At 33.8% G+C, this 16,548-nt stretch overlaps 1 protein-coding gene across 9 annotated transcripts in view; it reads left to right on the top strand.

Moving 5' to 3' along the window:
- Positions 1–16,548, top strand: part of LOC117237610 (synaptogenesis protein syg-2-like) — a 93,530-nt gene that overhangs the window by 63,174 nt on the left and 13,808 nt on the right. For 7 of the 9 annotated variants that reach the window (XM_033501751.1, XM_033501748.1, XM_033501749.1 and 4 more), the window contains 4 exons: positions 12,077–12,206; positions 12,649–12,857; positions 13,926–14,033; positions 14,230–14,313. In XM_033501751.1, the coding sequence (XP_033357642.1) occupies positions 12,077–12,206; positions 12,649–12,857; positions 13,926–14,033; positions 14,230–14,313 (531 nt within the window). The remainder of the gene's footprint in view (positions 1–12,076; positions 12,207–12,648; positions 12,858–13,925; positions 14,034–14,229; positions 14,314–16,548) is intronic. The other 2 variants (XM_033501757.1, XM_033501754.1) reach the window with 1 other exon arrangement.

The following is a 16,548-nucleotide window of genomic DNA, read 5'->3' as shown; positions in this document are numbered from 1 at the left end:
TGTTTTCTCTGTTTGAATTTTCCAAAACGTCTCCTTTCAATTTACCATGTTTCATTATTTCATTTAGACATTAGATCTCATAAAGTTTATTTAAAAACGCACGAGCTAAGATAATATATTTAATAAATAAATTATAGGAACCAATTTACAATTCTAATCACGAAACTAATTTAAAAAATGGCTTAGAAATTATAAATACATATTTATTTTCTTTGTTTTGTCATTTTAAACGAAATCTACGTAATATCAATCACTTGCTTCTCAAGTTTTATTATTATCCATTATTTTCAATCGTCTGCCAATTAATATATTTTATAATTGATATATTATAATATATATATATCGTTTATTAAACAAATGCCCGAACAAATTAACATTTACTAATGGCAAAAGTGATTTACAACATGTTTTTCGATTAATGCTTTCAACGGATATTTCAGTGGTATGCGTACAATTGTAGTACAAATGTAAATAAAGCGATGTTGTATCATGACAATTCTGATGTACATACTGAAACGAAGCTTCACAATTAATATACGAAAGGGAAAACACTGTTTAGTATTTTTCTGTTTTTAAATTGGATGCTGGGCGAGCAAGTGAACTCATTTCTGGAGTGAAAAATCCGATTTACGGAAATTAAATTAAACCTCCGCAATGGTAACCTTTGAAATTAAATTTTTTAATGCCATCTCTGTGGTCAACTGTTGACGCATATATACGTGCCTATCTAAAATGTGTAAAATAGTTGATATCGTGTAAAAATACTCTATTAAAGCAATGTAAAACTCGTGAAAATCGCAGTAATTTAGATTACACAAATATGTGTATCACTTTTAAGCGGTACTTTTCAATATCCTGGAACGTTATGTTATCTTAGTTATTCAATTATTAAGGATAAACAGGATATGGAAGTAAGTACTTCAAACTTAAATCCACTTAAGATGAATGAATTTTTAGACTAACGATGTTAATTCCGCAGAATGAAACGATTAAGCTACGATTAAGATTACTCGATTATTTCTTTTGTAATATCTTTTAGTGGACTTAAATCTAATTAACAATTACAAATTTCTCTCATACAGGGAAGAATAGCCACTACAGATTGGTTTACAGAGTTAATTACAAAGGAGTCACAATCACAATTACATAAAGCACGTAGTCTTGTAATTTGAAGATTTGTTTCAAAACTAATTTTTCCAGGATGTTTCCCGCTTTCGTTAAAAGTAAAGTGACTAAGGCGATCGTCGTATCGCGAAAATCGATAGAAGAAAGAATTTTCCTTTTCTATTGATTTCCTTTTGAAATATGTATGTATCGGATCGCGGATTCGATGGTTTCTCGATCTATTGCAAGATGTACGCAGACTGTAAACTAGGATTGACTTCGATATCGAAGAATGGGACGGCCGCTAAGCTAGGATTCGCGATTTATATTTGATCGAACTCGATGCCAGATCCCAACGCGGTCAATCCTTGCGAGAGTACATCTACGAAGCTAGGTCTCTGGCAATAATTCGAGAAAGATCTTCCTGACGACGTTGACGGCTCCTTCGGGAACGGATCCCCGAGATAAATGGAAACTCAGAGCATTGGGACCATTTTCCGTCCCCCTCTTAAATTCGATCAAATGTCACATAGCTATACTGCATTGTGTTCGTTTCATCATATTCATAAAAAGTGTTTCAAAATTTGCTACTTTCGTATAAAATAACGTGTACTCGTGGATACTCGTGGATACTCGTCGAAAGTAAATCTAGAAGAATTATAAACGAAAACAATGTTTTGAAATCTGGTTAAAATATTCTAAAAGCTTGTGCAGATAATATACATGTATGTACCTATATAACAGGGTTTCTAATCCATCTTATTTTGCATCTCTGGATGCAATACGAAGGACTCCAAATTCTTAATATTGCTGATAATTTTGAGCTTATGATAAAATATTTATTACAGGCACAAAATTCTCTTTGCAGACGATCAATTTGTGGAATGGATTGAAATAAATCAATATTCGATAATATGCTTTTAGCTATGTCTACAAGATTTACTATTTTACAACGTGTGCTGCACTTTTTAAAATCACAAAACACCAAGTATCATATTACGAATATTGTCATGAAAGGTCGTGGATTTGATATTTGACATTCTTTTTCTTCTTTGATATATGTACATACTGTACACTCTACTTTCATCTGTTACATTCGCTTCAGTCACTTCCTTCTTGTTCGTCCTTTCACAATTTTATTATTAAGATATTTCGATTTTGAATTTGAAAAAGGATAATTTCTCTTTCTGGCGACAAAACTATACGTATGTCTTACTTGAAATATATAATATATATAATACAATATCCCAATATAACATAACGTATGTGATATAATATCCCAAGGAAAATATCACTTGAAATTACAGTGCAACCTTTTTCGCTACTTTTTCGTGAAAGTTCATGTATAATACAACAGCTTACGTCAACTGACAATGAGTTTCTAGCAAAATAGACAATTTTTATCATAACACCGTCTCGGAGGATAAACTCTGGATGAACGACGAATTACGACAGCAGAGAGAGAACAGAACCGTTTCCGTCGTCAGAGGGTTGGTTAATCCGGTTAGTCCAGAAGTTACTAGTCGAATCAGCCGAAGAGAAAGACATGAACAGTTAAGGATAATCGACGATAGAAGCAAGAGAATTAGTCACCTCTACCGTCCTATTATTGGAGTCAAACTTTTACCTTTGCCAGTAGAAATCCAATCGACTCTTATTTATCGCGTGTCAGCCTGATCACTTTGTTATCAAGAATAAGATTCACCTCGGAAAAATGTTTCAAACTTTTCACTTTACCTTTTTAGATAAATTTGTAAACTAGAACCTGATTTGATCGATAAAGGTTCGCAATAACAAGGCTTATCAATATCTTACCCAGGATAAAATGTTCTTCTTCAAGTATTTCGAATATTTAACAATCCTGTATACATACTTTATTTCAACATATTGTATAATATTATGTACATCATATGTTGTTGATCATTTCAATGGTTAAAATATAAATTAGTCGAATATTTAAAAATTACAAAATACGATAGAATAAAAGAAAGAATGGAAGAAAATGATGAAATTTAGAAATGTTTGATAAAAATTTAACAGTACTTTGCAAAATTGGTATTCGAATATAATGAAACTGGGGCATTTGCGTAGCGAAAACAAAGTTTGAAAATTCGTTGGTTGAAATGAAAATGGAGGGGGTGCGGTGGGTGAGTGGGTGGTTGGGGGAAAGGAAGGTGGTGGCGGAGGAGGAGGAGGAGGAGGAGGAGAGAGCGGGAAGAATATCAGTTACCGCTTGGTTGGAAAGTTGGCTGAGGGTTGCTACGAAGAATACCCATTTTTAATCTGGTAGCTTTCATCTAATATTAACTGGAATTTAAAGGGACTGAGGTAAGAGATTGCGGGTCGAGAATAAAAGAAAAAAGGAAAGGCACGGTTAAAATGGAATCACTGGGAAGAGAAAGAATGCATAAATGATTTTACGCCGTAGAAACGACTCATATTTTCATCGTTTAAAGCTCTCTCGACAATTTTGTATTTTCTCGCACAACTTTTTAATGCACAATCTTCCCCACAAAAACGGTCTTAGAGAATCATCGGTATAGCGTTCAGGAATAGTAGAGAATTCAATTAACGATTTAATTGTTGTAAATAATATGTTTCAAATGTTACATAACATGTAAGAATGATGTAAGAATAATTTAGTGGTTTGATCATTTTAATCGCTAATTTTTGTGGAACATTATACCATAAGAGTTGTTAATAATTTGAAAAAATTCAGCTACGTGAAATTTCAGTTTCTTGTTCACGATAAATTTCGAGGATAAAATTTGGAAGAGAAAATTGAACGAAACAGATCGTCGCGCTGTCGTGTCAATCGCAAAATATTTCTATTACTATCGTTATTACCATCTTTGTCCAAAAACTATGTACATGTTTGAGCTCGTTTTAAAGCCCAAAAGAAAACCATTTTCAAGTTTATTTGTAAGATTATATTTACCTTTTTGCTTACGTAAATACATCGATAACAGGCACACGGGAAGAACATAAATTGTTAGTTTCACGCTAGTCATACGAATATGTCTTACTTACTTACTTGGAATGAAAAGTACAATCGTATCGCATTGTATCGTACAATCGTATTTTACGAGAAACATTATTCTTTGCAAAGGAATAATTCATTTAAAAAAATTCATTTTTGATTTTTACATTTGTTTTTTTTTTTTGCTCTCATAGAATTTCTCGTCTAATTACAATAAAAGTGACATTTCGTCTCGTTTGAATGGATCGACTTCGTAAGGAAATTGTAACTAGGAGCTAGGCGTTCTGATTGATATGTTAAATTGATATATCAAAATAACAAAGAATATACGATGTATTTTCATAATTTGATCGCGTTCGCGGATACAATTATTTTTCAATGTTCTACTTGTATAAAGGAAAGACTATAAATCGCATCACCCAGAGTGTCTCGAAATGTAAAATATGTTAAACAGACATTTTTTGTACTAGAAAAAGCCGCGTATCTCGGGTTCGTGTTTTCTTGAAACTCTAATATGGATTTTTCTAGGAGAACGGCCTCGATCGTTGAATCGTTTGCGTTTTTATCAAACGAAGTATTCACGGAGGTAGTAAAAGTTCAAATGCATCCAGGTGTGAAACGAGGAATCGTGCAAGGGTGTAGGCAAATAAAACTGTCGACATTGCAAGACTTTATTGCCAGTACGCCATTGCTTGGGAGCTGGTTTAGTCAGTTGAGCATTAATGTGCCCGATGTAAATCGAGCTTCGTGTTCTTTCTTTCCTTTACACCTTACACTCTCCTTCGGATCGTTATGCTTTCAGTACATTGGTCTAGCAAGAATGTTCTTGTGCTGTCTTCATTGTACTTCTGTGAGCAGTTCTTTCCCTGGCAGTCACCCGTGAATAATGGCGATTTTATTGTGACAAAGAATCGTTCTTTCGCCTTCTATTCAAACTGTATGACTTGCTTTTTCGTCGAACTAACGTCGAGTTAACAACGACTTTCAGTTATGTATATAATCTCCTATTGCCACGTTGTTACTCGCATAAAAGCAATAGAAGGTTAATTTTTCAAAATCGTTTCGATACTTGAAATCTGTACGCTTTAATTTAGTAACAGTTGATATTGTGTTGTTCCCGATATGTTTAACTTTATAACTGCTCCTTCGATTAGATACATCATCGTCCTTCTAAATATATGTCTATGTTTCTAACAACTGACTTCGTATTTCGAAGTTGATATCTGGAAATTCATTGATTTCAAATGAAAATTAAACATTGCGAGTGTTGTTTCACATACAATCTTTCTTTCTGACATGTGAACATGTAAATATAAAGCGACCAAAGAAGCGATTAACTCCATCGACATGAACCAAATACTTCAATATTTTAAACTAAATCAATTTTTTAAATCTTCAAACGAGATTGATAGGCACCACATTTCTAAATTTTTGTCCAAAATCATTGCTACAATTTGGATGTGTACGTATATCGAAGACCGCAAAGTCTATAATACGCTAACATTTAATTTTAAGTTGAATTTTCGAATATTAAAAACGAAAGTCGATATTCTCTTATTGAAACCGATTTAAATTCTCTAATATCGTATGACAATTTATGTTCGTGATAAGAGATCGTAGAGGAGATTGCGAAATGTGTTGTCCAGCTGGGCTTATTACTTGCACCTGCATGAGCACGTGAAAGGCCATACATGTGGCTTTGTAACATGGCGCATGTACTTAAAGATATACATATCTACATATAGACCGTATTTATGCACTACCACGACTGACAACGCGCGGTTAGAATATCCGAATCAGCTAATACAATAAAGCATTTATGTTTTTACACACTTGTATCTTACAACTTTTACAATTGAATACTTACCAACTTCATTTATATACCTACACTAGTAGAATGGACGAAAATGACGAAGACAATATATATTAGCATCAGATCATGATGGAGAACTTTTGTTGAGTCTTCGATCGCTTGTAAATTCGATTAAACACAAAACATGATTTACTATATCGGTGCCATATCGGTCATCGGAATTAGATCGATCGTAAGATCGTGAAAGTGGAATCGGGAAAGATGCCTGGCCTGGACAGACATACCGGAGAAGCGGACGAGTACTCTGACTTTACGCTGCTTATAGAGAGGATCTAGAAGTCGTTGCAAGAACGTCAGGTAGTGATAATAAATGAGGTGTTGGGAATATAAGAAGAGTGAAAAGGACGCAGGAATCGTTCAAAATTAATTAAGAATATGGCTAACAGTTGAAAAGAGCTTTAGGGGGTATGCGCATAATTTAGTAAGATTAGATTAATAAGAGATAGGTATCCTCGAATACTTCAAACTCTTATTGTTTCGTTTACAAGTTGAATAAAAAGCGATATAATAATAAATAAAGCGTGTAGAAGTAAAATAAACAAAGTACTAAAACTCGAGAATCGCAAACCAATTTTGAAAGACGAAATACGAATTCTGTAATAATATAGAGATGCATTTCATGTTCAGGATTTGATGCTATTAGACTACTATTCGTAGAGATAATATAAATATTAATACGAATGACTGTGTATACAGTATTATACATTCCACATTTAATTACGTACGTTCTTGTCACGTTTCTCTGCGTACAAATATGTTCATTCAAAAATTTTACACAAGATTTCATAATAGATAATTCATGCATTACACCGTTTCTATTTTTATCAATTATATATATATTTTGTCTGACGATGAGTTACTGCGGAACCACGGTTTTACTCGAGATATCCTTCCGGACGATGTTTTAAGTAAATACATTTATTAAATTACAAATAGGTGTAGCAATAATTATAATAATATAATTATAGATATTATTCATTTATACCCCTAGTTTAACCGCTACGTTACGGCTAAAGAAGAATGACTTCCAGTAGTTCCATTTGCCTGTTACAACCAATACTTATCGGTAGACTCGACTTATTGATTTAAATTGAACGATGAACTGAATTATTAGAAATAATTGAGGTATTGAAAGTGTAACGACGTGGTCAAGATGTTATGTATCATATAGGCATATACGTATAATACGATAGGTACGTTAAACGATGGTGTCGGATGAACGTATTCGGTTGGATGTACAATAATGTACATATTAGAAGGGAGCAGCAGTTTGCATTGATACCGGTATTTCTCGTGGCTCGGGCCTAACCGACAGAATTCAGATTCCATTTGGCATTCTCGAGAGACAACGGCAGCTGTCGGAATGCACTCGAATCGTCTCTACTGTATAAATACATGCAAACGTAAACACACACTTGCGGAATAGCATAATCTCTTCCTCTCTCTCTCTCTCTTTCTCTTTCTCTTTCTCGCTCTTCCTGATTCTGTTTGAATCCATAGATACTTAACTTGCAAGTTTTTAATAACAATAGTTCATCCGTGCATTAATGCTCTTATTTATCGAAGAAATTTCAATTTTTATGTTTCACTCACATTTTTATGTATGTGCCAATAGGTACATATATGTATACAGGGTGGTTGGTAACTGGCGGTACAAACGGAAAGAGGGTGATTCTATGCGAAAAAAGAAGTCGAAAATATAGAATAACAATTTTTCGTTTGAGGCTTTGTTTTCGAGAAAATCGACTTTGAATTTTCGCTCGGTACGCGTGCACTTTATCACGTCTCGTTATAACGGATCTCACTGTAGATTTTTAAAAAAATTAAAGAAAAAGTTGAAAAAAAATTTTTATTCTATATTTTCGACTTCTTTTTTCGCGTAGAATCGTCCCTTTTCCGCTTGTACCACCAGTTACCAACCACCCTTTATATATACCAACTTTTTCTTTAGCCTTCTGACATTTCTCAGTTTCACATGTATATGTATTTTTGGTATAATTCAACTTGATATAATAACATGATTGAATATAACTTGATTAAAAGATTAGTCACGTATATATCGAGTGCCATTACGAAAGAGGCAATATAGGACGCACAGAGATATACGATTTGCTCCCATATAAAAAATTATAGCATCATTCTTCTGGTTATCATTCTTTATTATTACGCATAATTCGTTCATAGTTATATTCGTAGTTATATTCATAGTTCATTCATAGTTGTATTCATAGTTCATTCATAGTTATAGCCAAATCTCAGCACGTTGATTAATGTAACAGTGGATATTTCTATAATCACTATTATCGGTCATATTAACATATAAGCTCATATTAAAATATAGTATTTTCTTAACCTGATTAGAAATTAAAACCGCAAATTTATTTGTTAATAAGTTTGAGGTTTGATACTCGAAATAACCAAGAAAAACATAGTTTACAGTGTCCTTTGTCGACTATTGTAGGAAAACTAAATTTCATTCTACTATGTTATCGAGTATACAACGTATATAAATATAATTCTCATTCTAAGGAATTCAATGACGATGATAATGAATATAAATAATAAAACATACAGATATATAAAACGCGAAAAGATTCTTTTGCTCGATGCTTGATTAATAGTAGTCCATGTATAAAGTATAAAGATATGTACAAGCTGTGCGAGGAAGCCTCGAGTTGTTCTCGCGTCGTCTCGTGTTGTCTTTTAAACTCATAAAAGCAAGGTCTAAATGCGCATCGAACGAAGCGAATAAGCAATTGCGAAGCATCTTTAATCTCGCCGGAAAACCGCCAATCATTAGCTCGTTCAAAGTCCTGCTGTATTCAACGTCAAACCGAAGCATGCCTCACGGTGAGGCAGGTAAGTATACATCTCGCCAGGCAACTCGCGGCTTTGCCTCGTACTATCTTTACATAGCTCAATTATTATCAAAACTTCGGGTATCCGTGATTTAGAGAATATTGTTGCAATTCCTGATTAACACATCTGGCTAACTGTTAAATGCTTCATTTATTTACACTTGCATGATAATTAAATAATTAGGTAATGTCTTTAATATAATCGATTTTTACGTTATTTTTAATTTATAATCAGACATTATTGATGGTTACGATAGGGTTTGCAAAAGAGGTTTGCAAAATAAAGTAACGATAGGTAACGAATGTTACAGACATATAGTAATAATAAAGGATATTAAATCTTAATGGTAATGTCAATTCAATTCTAAAATTACCTTATCTATTATTATGATCTGCGATACATTCAGTTTCTACTTGAAGTTGCACGAAAGTTGTAAGCCGAGTGAACATTTTTTTAAAACAATACCGGCTGTTTCATCAATTGAAGGAATAATTTCGAATATTTCATGTTTGACCGGAACAAAGTGTATAAGAAAAGAATCTGGAACAACGATATCATCAACTATTGGCAATTTAGTCACGATCTCGTAATATCGTCATTCAATATCTAACGAATTTTGCCTGATTCGCAAACGACCATCTACGCAGGCAATAGCAGAGGCAATCATTCAAGCCGATTTATCACGTGGCCCGAGCGAACACCGGCGGTCATACATTCTGACTCCAATTTACATCCGAAATCCATTTGGCCGATATGGCATTCGTCACGACATTTGGGTCGATCTACGACTCCTTGAGCACATTCCTTCAGTCGGTCACGCGTCTCAGTTATGAAATCAGCAGTACGTACATGGGTTTTCCGAGCATGATTCTGCAACTAAGATAGTAATAATTCGACTATGTGGAATATCAAGCCAAATAAATAACGAGGGAAATTGGATATATAGGGAGGCAGTGACAAACAGCCAAACATCTCGCGCAAGACATATTAACTAGACTCCCGAGAGTGCTATAATCTCTCTTGTATGTCACTCGTTGCACCGCGCCCGTTACCTACCTACCTACATACATATATGTATAGTGATAGTAACCAGACAAGACTACGGTTCCTTTAGGCAGAATCCCTAGTCGTCGGTTGATTCACAAAGTTGGCTATACATATTCGGATTAGTTTTCAAGCCTTGTTCCACAGTTGGGCATGACTACTGTCGAAAATAATGTTACTGTAGGTTACTTTCTAAAATAAGGTAAATAAGGTAAAAATATGTGTATATAATAAGAAATTCTTCAAATTTGATATACGATTAGAACTATATACTAATATATAGGATATAAGAAAAGAACAGCGAATACTTTCCATCGTTTATCTTTTTATTTTTCCGTGTTTGATTATGCGTGAAAGCATAAATGCTGTTTACAACGTGTTTGCGATAATATTCTCACGATCTATTTATGTAAAATTGAGTATATCATACTTGATTCAAATTGAGATTAAATAATATCGCATGTTTTTTGATTGAAAATTATTCAATAAAATTGAAATTGTTAACCCAGCCATTTTTTGGATATTATTCATGCGTACCAATACCTATATGACTTGTATCAAATTCAAAAATTAGTAGTATACATACATATAAGGAAAAAATGATCAATAAGAGGTTGCGTATAATCGACCAGTTTCACCTTTAGATAGGCACTTAAGTACATCAAGTACATTTCGTCAGCATGTAACTAATACATAAATATTAATTTCCTATTGAATGAAATTAACTCGTGAAATTCCTGTAACGCTTTAACAGATATGCATGTTTTCGAAAATACGCGTACATAACTTTCTGTCGATATAAATATAAAATTATTAGTCGAAATCGTAAGAAATGGGAAATAAATAAAAGATAGAAATTAGAATCTAATTGACACGTATTGTCTTAACAGCAAAATCAAGGAATTTTATCGAGCATCCCATTCACGTAGCTATCTTTTTTTTTTTTTTTTTCTTTCATATTGATTGCCACTATAGCAATTTATCTTTCCTTCTACCCCACGCGAGGTCACCTTAGATATGAAAGCTTCGAGTAGCCAGCACATGCAAGCACGCAAAAATATCATTACATCATAAAACACGAGGTGATCCTTTGAAACTAGCGATGCATATCGGTTAGCTTATATTTTCGTTCAAATATTTCTTCGATTATGAGACTTTAATTTGGCTTGCGATTTTATTAAGGAACTTCTATCGATAGTTTGATCATCGATGTATACGTATATTACCTAGAATAAATTTTAATTCGATATTGAGACATATCAAGCATGTATCACCTTTTTAGTTCTCCGATAAAAAGGTTATTCTTGACACGGTTCGCATTCATATACTCGTTTGTATCATAAAATTGTTGTCCATGTTGGCAAAATACCTCGAAGCGTTAATTAATCCATTAATTGATGCAAAAAGTTAATTATTGATACTTAATGGTCATGTCGACCACATAACTTACACGTATGTAGCTCGGATCTATTGTCATACGATTTTCATTACTTCGTTAAATATGAGAAAAATATATGACTAAGAATCGTATATTATCGTCACTTATTTAACCTACCGTTACTTATAACGAGTCTTCGCGCCCGCTTCCCATCGTCCACGCCGCTTATCGGCCGTTATCATTCGTTTTCGAGAACCGTTAATTTACCGAGCCCGATATTCCTGTTTCTGGCGGTCAATACAAAAAGTTTATCCTTGAAACGAATGGCTCAAGTACAAGTATTCAAGCGATTCGAGTATTGAAGCGATGGTCGCCCTTACAAACATTTTGACATCGTCGGTGTTGTCATTATATAATATCGCATCGTCGCTGACTATATTATGGTGGCGAGCCGCGAGACAAAAGTCACAGAAACACTGGTTCTGCGGTTTGTCGATTTGCCACCCATCCGCCACAGATGTCTCCGAATCTCGAACACTTACATAGAACGTTTACATTTTAAATAAGATGAAGCAAAATAAGACAACATGTTTACTAAGACGGAACGTTCAGGTTTCCAAATTTTATAAATGCTATCATTATCTGCCCTATTCTTGTTTCTGAAGATATTAATATCGTAATCGTTATAATTTTTATTATAATTTGCAGTTGTTATGCGAATATTACAACAAATTTTGAAACAAGTTTTTGCCTGAAAAAAGATCTCTAGTACATTAATAACAAATATTTTGTTAGAAAAATGAAAATTTCAAACGACAATAAATATTTTATATTACAGGATCAACAGTAACAACAAGAGCAGTTCTTCAAGGTACGGCAGAGTTGTCATGTGATATCCGTCCACCGCAACAAAATGATTCCGTAATTTTAGTTGTTTGGTACAAAAGCGATACCACACCTATTTACAGGTAAATGAACAAACTTTCATGTAGAAAATTTCTGCGTCTTGGATATTAATCCGAGTGTTCGAACCTTATATTATGTTCAATTAGTTCTTTTTTTATTGTATTTTGTATACATTATTAGAAGTATATCTTAAATAGTAAATTTCGGTTATTTTATACAGTACGCTTCGTTTTACAGTTCGTTTATCGCAGAAAATTCATAATGTATAATAGTTTACAAATATAATTGTCAAGTTTGCACGAGGAAATTTAGGAATAATGTATCGATTCGAAAAAATAAAGAATAGCGAAAACAAAATTGCTGAAAACTTTTATCAGGATCATTTACAAACGAACAAGTCTCGCGCAAAGTTGGGAAAGATTACAACGAATCTCAGAGTTTTAAGAATCAGAATGTTAAATATAATTGTTTTCAAAGTATTAAATTAAGAATATATTGTTTCAGTTACGATATGAGAGGCAAACATTCTGAAAAAGCTTCTCATTGGAATAATAAGGACCATCTAAACGACCGTGCATTCTTTAGAACTGTCACTGAACCAGCAACATTAAACATCAATCACATTGAAGAAAGAGACGAAGGTGAATACAGATGTCGAGTAGATTTCGCGAAGAGTCCTTCCAGAAATTCAAGAATTCACCTGATGGTCATAGGTTTGTATTATACGGACTTTCACTATATTTAGTAATATTGAATTCGTTACATATCAATTTATTATGTATCTCATAAGTTTTATGTATTTGTAATTTTTTATATTGGAAAACATACATTTGTTGGTCAAAACTCACATCTCTCATAACTCACAAATACCTGATGATCTGACTCGGTATAAAATGGTATCTATTGTTAAAAATGGGGAAAATTTGTAGGTCTTTTGGAACGTGTACGTAGCTGATTTTAACGATATTTGTGCAATATTAATATAGTTTCTATACACATACCGCGATATTATTGATCTGCGAAAGAATAATCGTTTCAAGAACTAGAAAGGAGGGTGTTACAAAATGTCAGTTTCGGGGATCGCATTGAGTTGAAAAATTCATGCAAACTCTCTAAAAGTGTCTGTCACGGAACAAAAGTGTCCTTATCGTTTTTTCGAAAAATAATGGAAAAGTTGTTAAAAATGAATCCAAACACGCGAATATGATAGTGATCAAACTCACCTAACTCGTTATAATTCATCATATTTCTTGTCAAAATAATTAATGAAAAAATCAGTTTATCGTCGACTGAATTGTCTTGAGCGTATCATAAACTCTGCAGTCCAAGTCGCTTATTTTTATCCTTAATTTATTAACGCCAAAACTAACTAACGTTAACAACTAGTACTTGAGGGTTATTCGAATAAAATTATAGTCATACATAATCGAAACTTTAATTCAACGTTGCAGTCAATCGTTCGCTGAATAACCAACAACAATTAGAGTAATTTTATACGATATTATTTTATACGAAATTATCTAAATAAATCTTTTAACCCAGTAGTGCTCAATTCCGAATTCTAAACAAATAGTCACAAACGATGAACGATGATATGTCGCCACATAGATAATTAATTAATAATCCCCCTTCTTGGAGAACGGTTGGTTTATAAATCGGTTAATTGGTCGTGTCATTAGGATATTGTACCATCGGTTCGTGCCTTATAATAATACAAATAGCAAAGATACGTGCAATTAATAATATATTCAATAAGAATGTTTTATTTTCGTATATTACAGTACCACCGCATAAACCAAATATTATTGATGAACGTGGAACTGTGCCAGCGGTAGCAGGTCCGTATGAAGAAGGTGGTGATATGAAATTACAATGTCTTGTTTCTGGAGGTGAGTTTTCCCTATTGTTCTCTATTTATATTTCTACCAAGAGTGAAAAATTATTACGTTCGTATTCAAGTTTTCTGCATAAACATATCAAATTATTTTCAAGTAATAACATTGAGAATTGAACAATTAACGTGGAACCGAGGATATCGTCCAACATGTAATATAAATTATCTTACAATTATTTTCTCAACAAAAGACGAACGTCTCTGTACGATACACGACAGCTTGGAAGGAATCGACAAATATTCGCTATTTCACGAGCTGTTACTGTCAGTGCCATGTAGGTATAAACAATATTTTTCGGTCGTTCTTGAAAGGTTCTTACGTTCGAAAAAGGAAAAAATGCTAGCAACCGTTTATTTTTCGTCCAAACGATATAGACAGTTCAATGCGGAGTAGCTGAATAACAATTAGAAGCAAACAAGTATAGGTATGATTCGATTATGTTTGATAAAAGATCTCATTATAGAGAAATTTTATAATACTATTATATCGTTATTTTTTACAATTTTGTTATTATAAATCAACTTAGATTTAATTACACGTATAGTTAGACACGGTATTAAACATTACTTCCAAAATAACATATCTCCGATATTCAGAAAGTTATAAATCAATTAAAGATTTACAATATTTTAAATACTCTATGGACATATTGGAGATTATTGGTATTCAGTATTTGAATCTGCCGCTTTCGTTTAACATTTTAAACGGTCTTTACCGTCTCTTACAAGCGTGTATGTAGCGTTGCGTTGAGTATGCCCCCTACGCCCTACCGTACACGATATGATTTTTTTCAAGGCATGCCACCAGATCAGGTTTCATACGAGGCAAGCTGCATCTCTTGGGACTTACTTGCAAGAGTAGTTTGGACATGGGCATCTTCCATGAAATTGAATATCATTTCTGTGCGAAAAAAAGTTGCAATTGGTTAGTTGTAGTAGTAGTAGACGTGTGTATTGGTACGATAATAGATATGTGTGTAATGAAGAGCAAGAAATACCACGAAAAAAAGGGAGAAAACGGTCTCGAAGAATTGACTGAGTGCCAATTTTATTATTACTATTGTATTCGATCTCATCTTAATCAAGAAAATTTCACCAATGCGTTAATGAAATTTTTAGAAATAAAAGAAAATTCCGTGGTTGCATTAATGTCTTATCTCATTGGTACGAGGGCGAAATGGCGAAATGGTACGGCTCCGGTGTGCGATCCTCTCAAGTGCACGAGATAACGTCACGGGGATAGAGATGACACAACGACGGCGAAGATCGATGATATAAACAATGCAGTCTGACCGTATTCTGCACATACACGAGATCAAAAGTAATCACGAGGCCAAGTAATATCTGACCGACAAATGAACAAAAGGCACCTGATCTGTCGGAACATAACCTACCGCTACATGCTAGAATATACGGAACTCTCGATCCGTTTTCGGTGGTTTCGTACCTACGTCACGCAGTACAAGAAATTTAATCATGACCTATTATCGAGTTCCATTGGTATTAACAAAATATCTTCATCTACCGGACCTCATCCCGCCCCGACCATACGGTAGACCATAAATAAACACTAACCTTCCACGGCCAGCTACCCACCTCATCGAGTACAAGATCGTAATAAGGCTTAAAATTAAAGTTTACGACTTTTACTTTACAAATGAAGGGGTCTGCCTAATTTCTGCCTATCGCAAGCAGGCGGCGGACCAGTTCTTCAACACGCACGACACGTTGGCTGTATTCGGTGAACTTGTAGAACCGTTTCGTCCATTTTCACTTTGACGATTCTCGAATATATTGCAAAGCTCAACAGTTTGAACAATTTTTCCCAAATACGTGTAACCGAGATATTAAAAATGCTAACTCAAACCCCCAATAGAATTATAGACAGAAGACGGATGGGGCGATCGGCAACCAATACTGGATGCATACGCTATCATAGATACACACAACTGTAGGCAGAAATACACTGTATTTATACCTATAGGTTCTTGCGAATATCCGGAAAATTAAGCGTATCCGACGGTTATACGTGTATAGGAAAAAGTAGCTCAGAACGTTGATTTCTATAACATATTCAAAAGTCATCGAAATCGGGGATGACAAAACGGTTCTACAAGTTCAAAGTATATATTTTTTAAAATTAATGTCGATGCGTATAGATATTTATTTTGAATAAATTTCGGAATTTTTATACGAAGTTCGCCGTGACTGAAAGAGGTTTTCAATTAAATTCTCGCAGTTTCTCGAAAAAGCCTGCAATACCCAGTACAAAAATATTACATCTTTTTCATATCGGTAATCCAATATCATTCGAATCACGTTGAGACATGACCCTTCGAATTTCTTGTTTATAACGTGTTATTAAGTGACTGAGAACGAACCACGAAAATTGCCATCTACAATACGAAATCAAGGAAAGAAACGTTATACTCGGAAATTATAGCCAATACGGTAAAACAAAATTTCACATCTCCGTAACTTTTCTGCCAGCTAGATATCCGAGTATAGCT

This window comes from Bombus vosnesenskii, unplaced genomic scaffold (genome assembly GCF_011952255.1).
Source record: "Bombus vosnesenskii isolate JDL3184/JDL3185 unplaced genomic scaffold, Bvos_JDL3184-5_v1.1 scf7180000013383, whole genome shotgun sequence".
NCBI classification, from domain to species: Eukaryota; Metazoa; Arthropoda; class Insecta; order Hymenoptera; family Apidae; genus Bombus; species Bombus vosnesenskii.
This window is presented reverse-complemented; position numbering and strand designations above follow the sequence as displayed.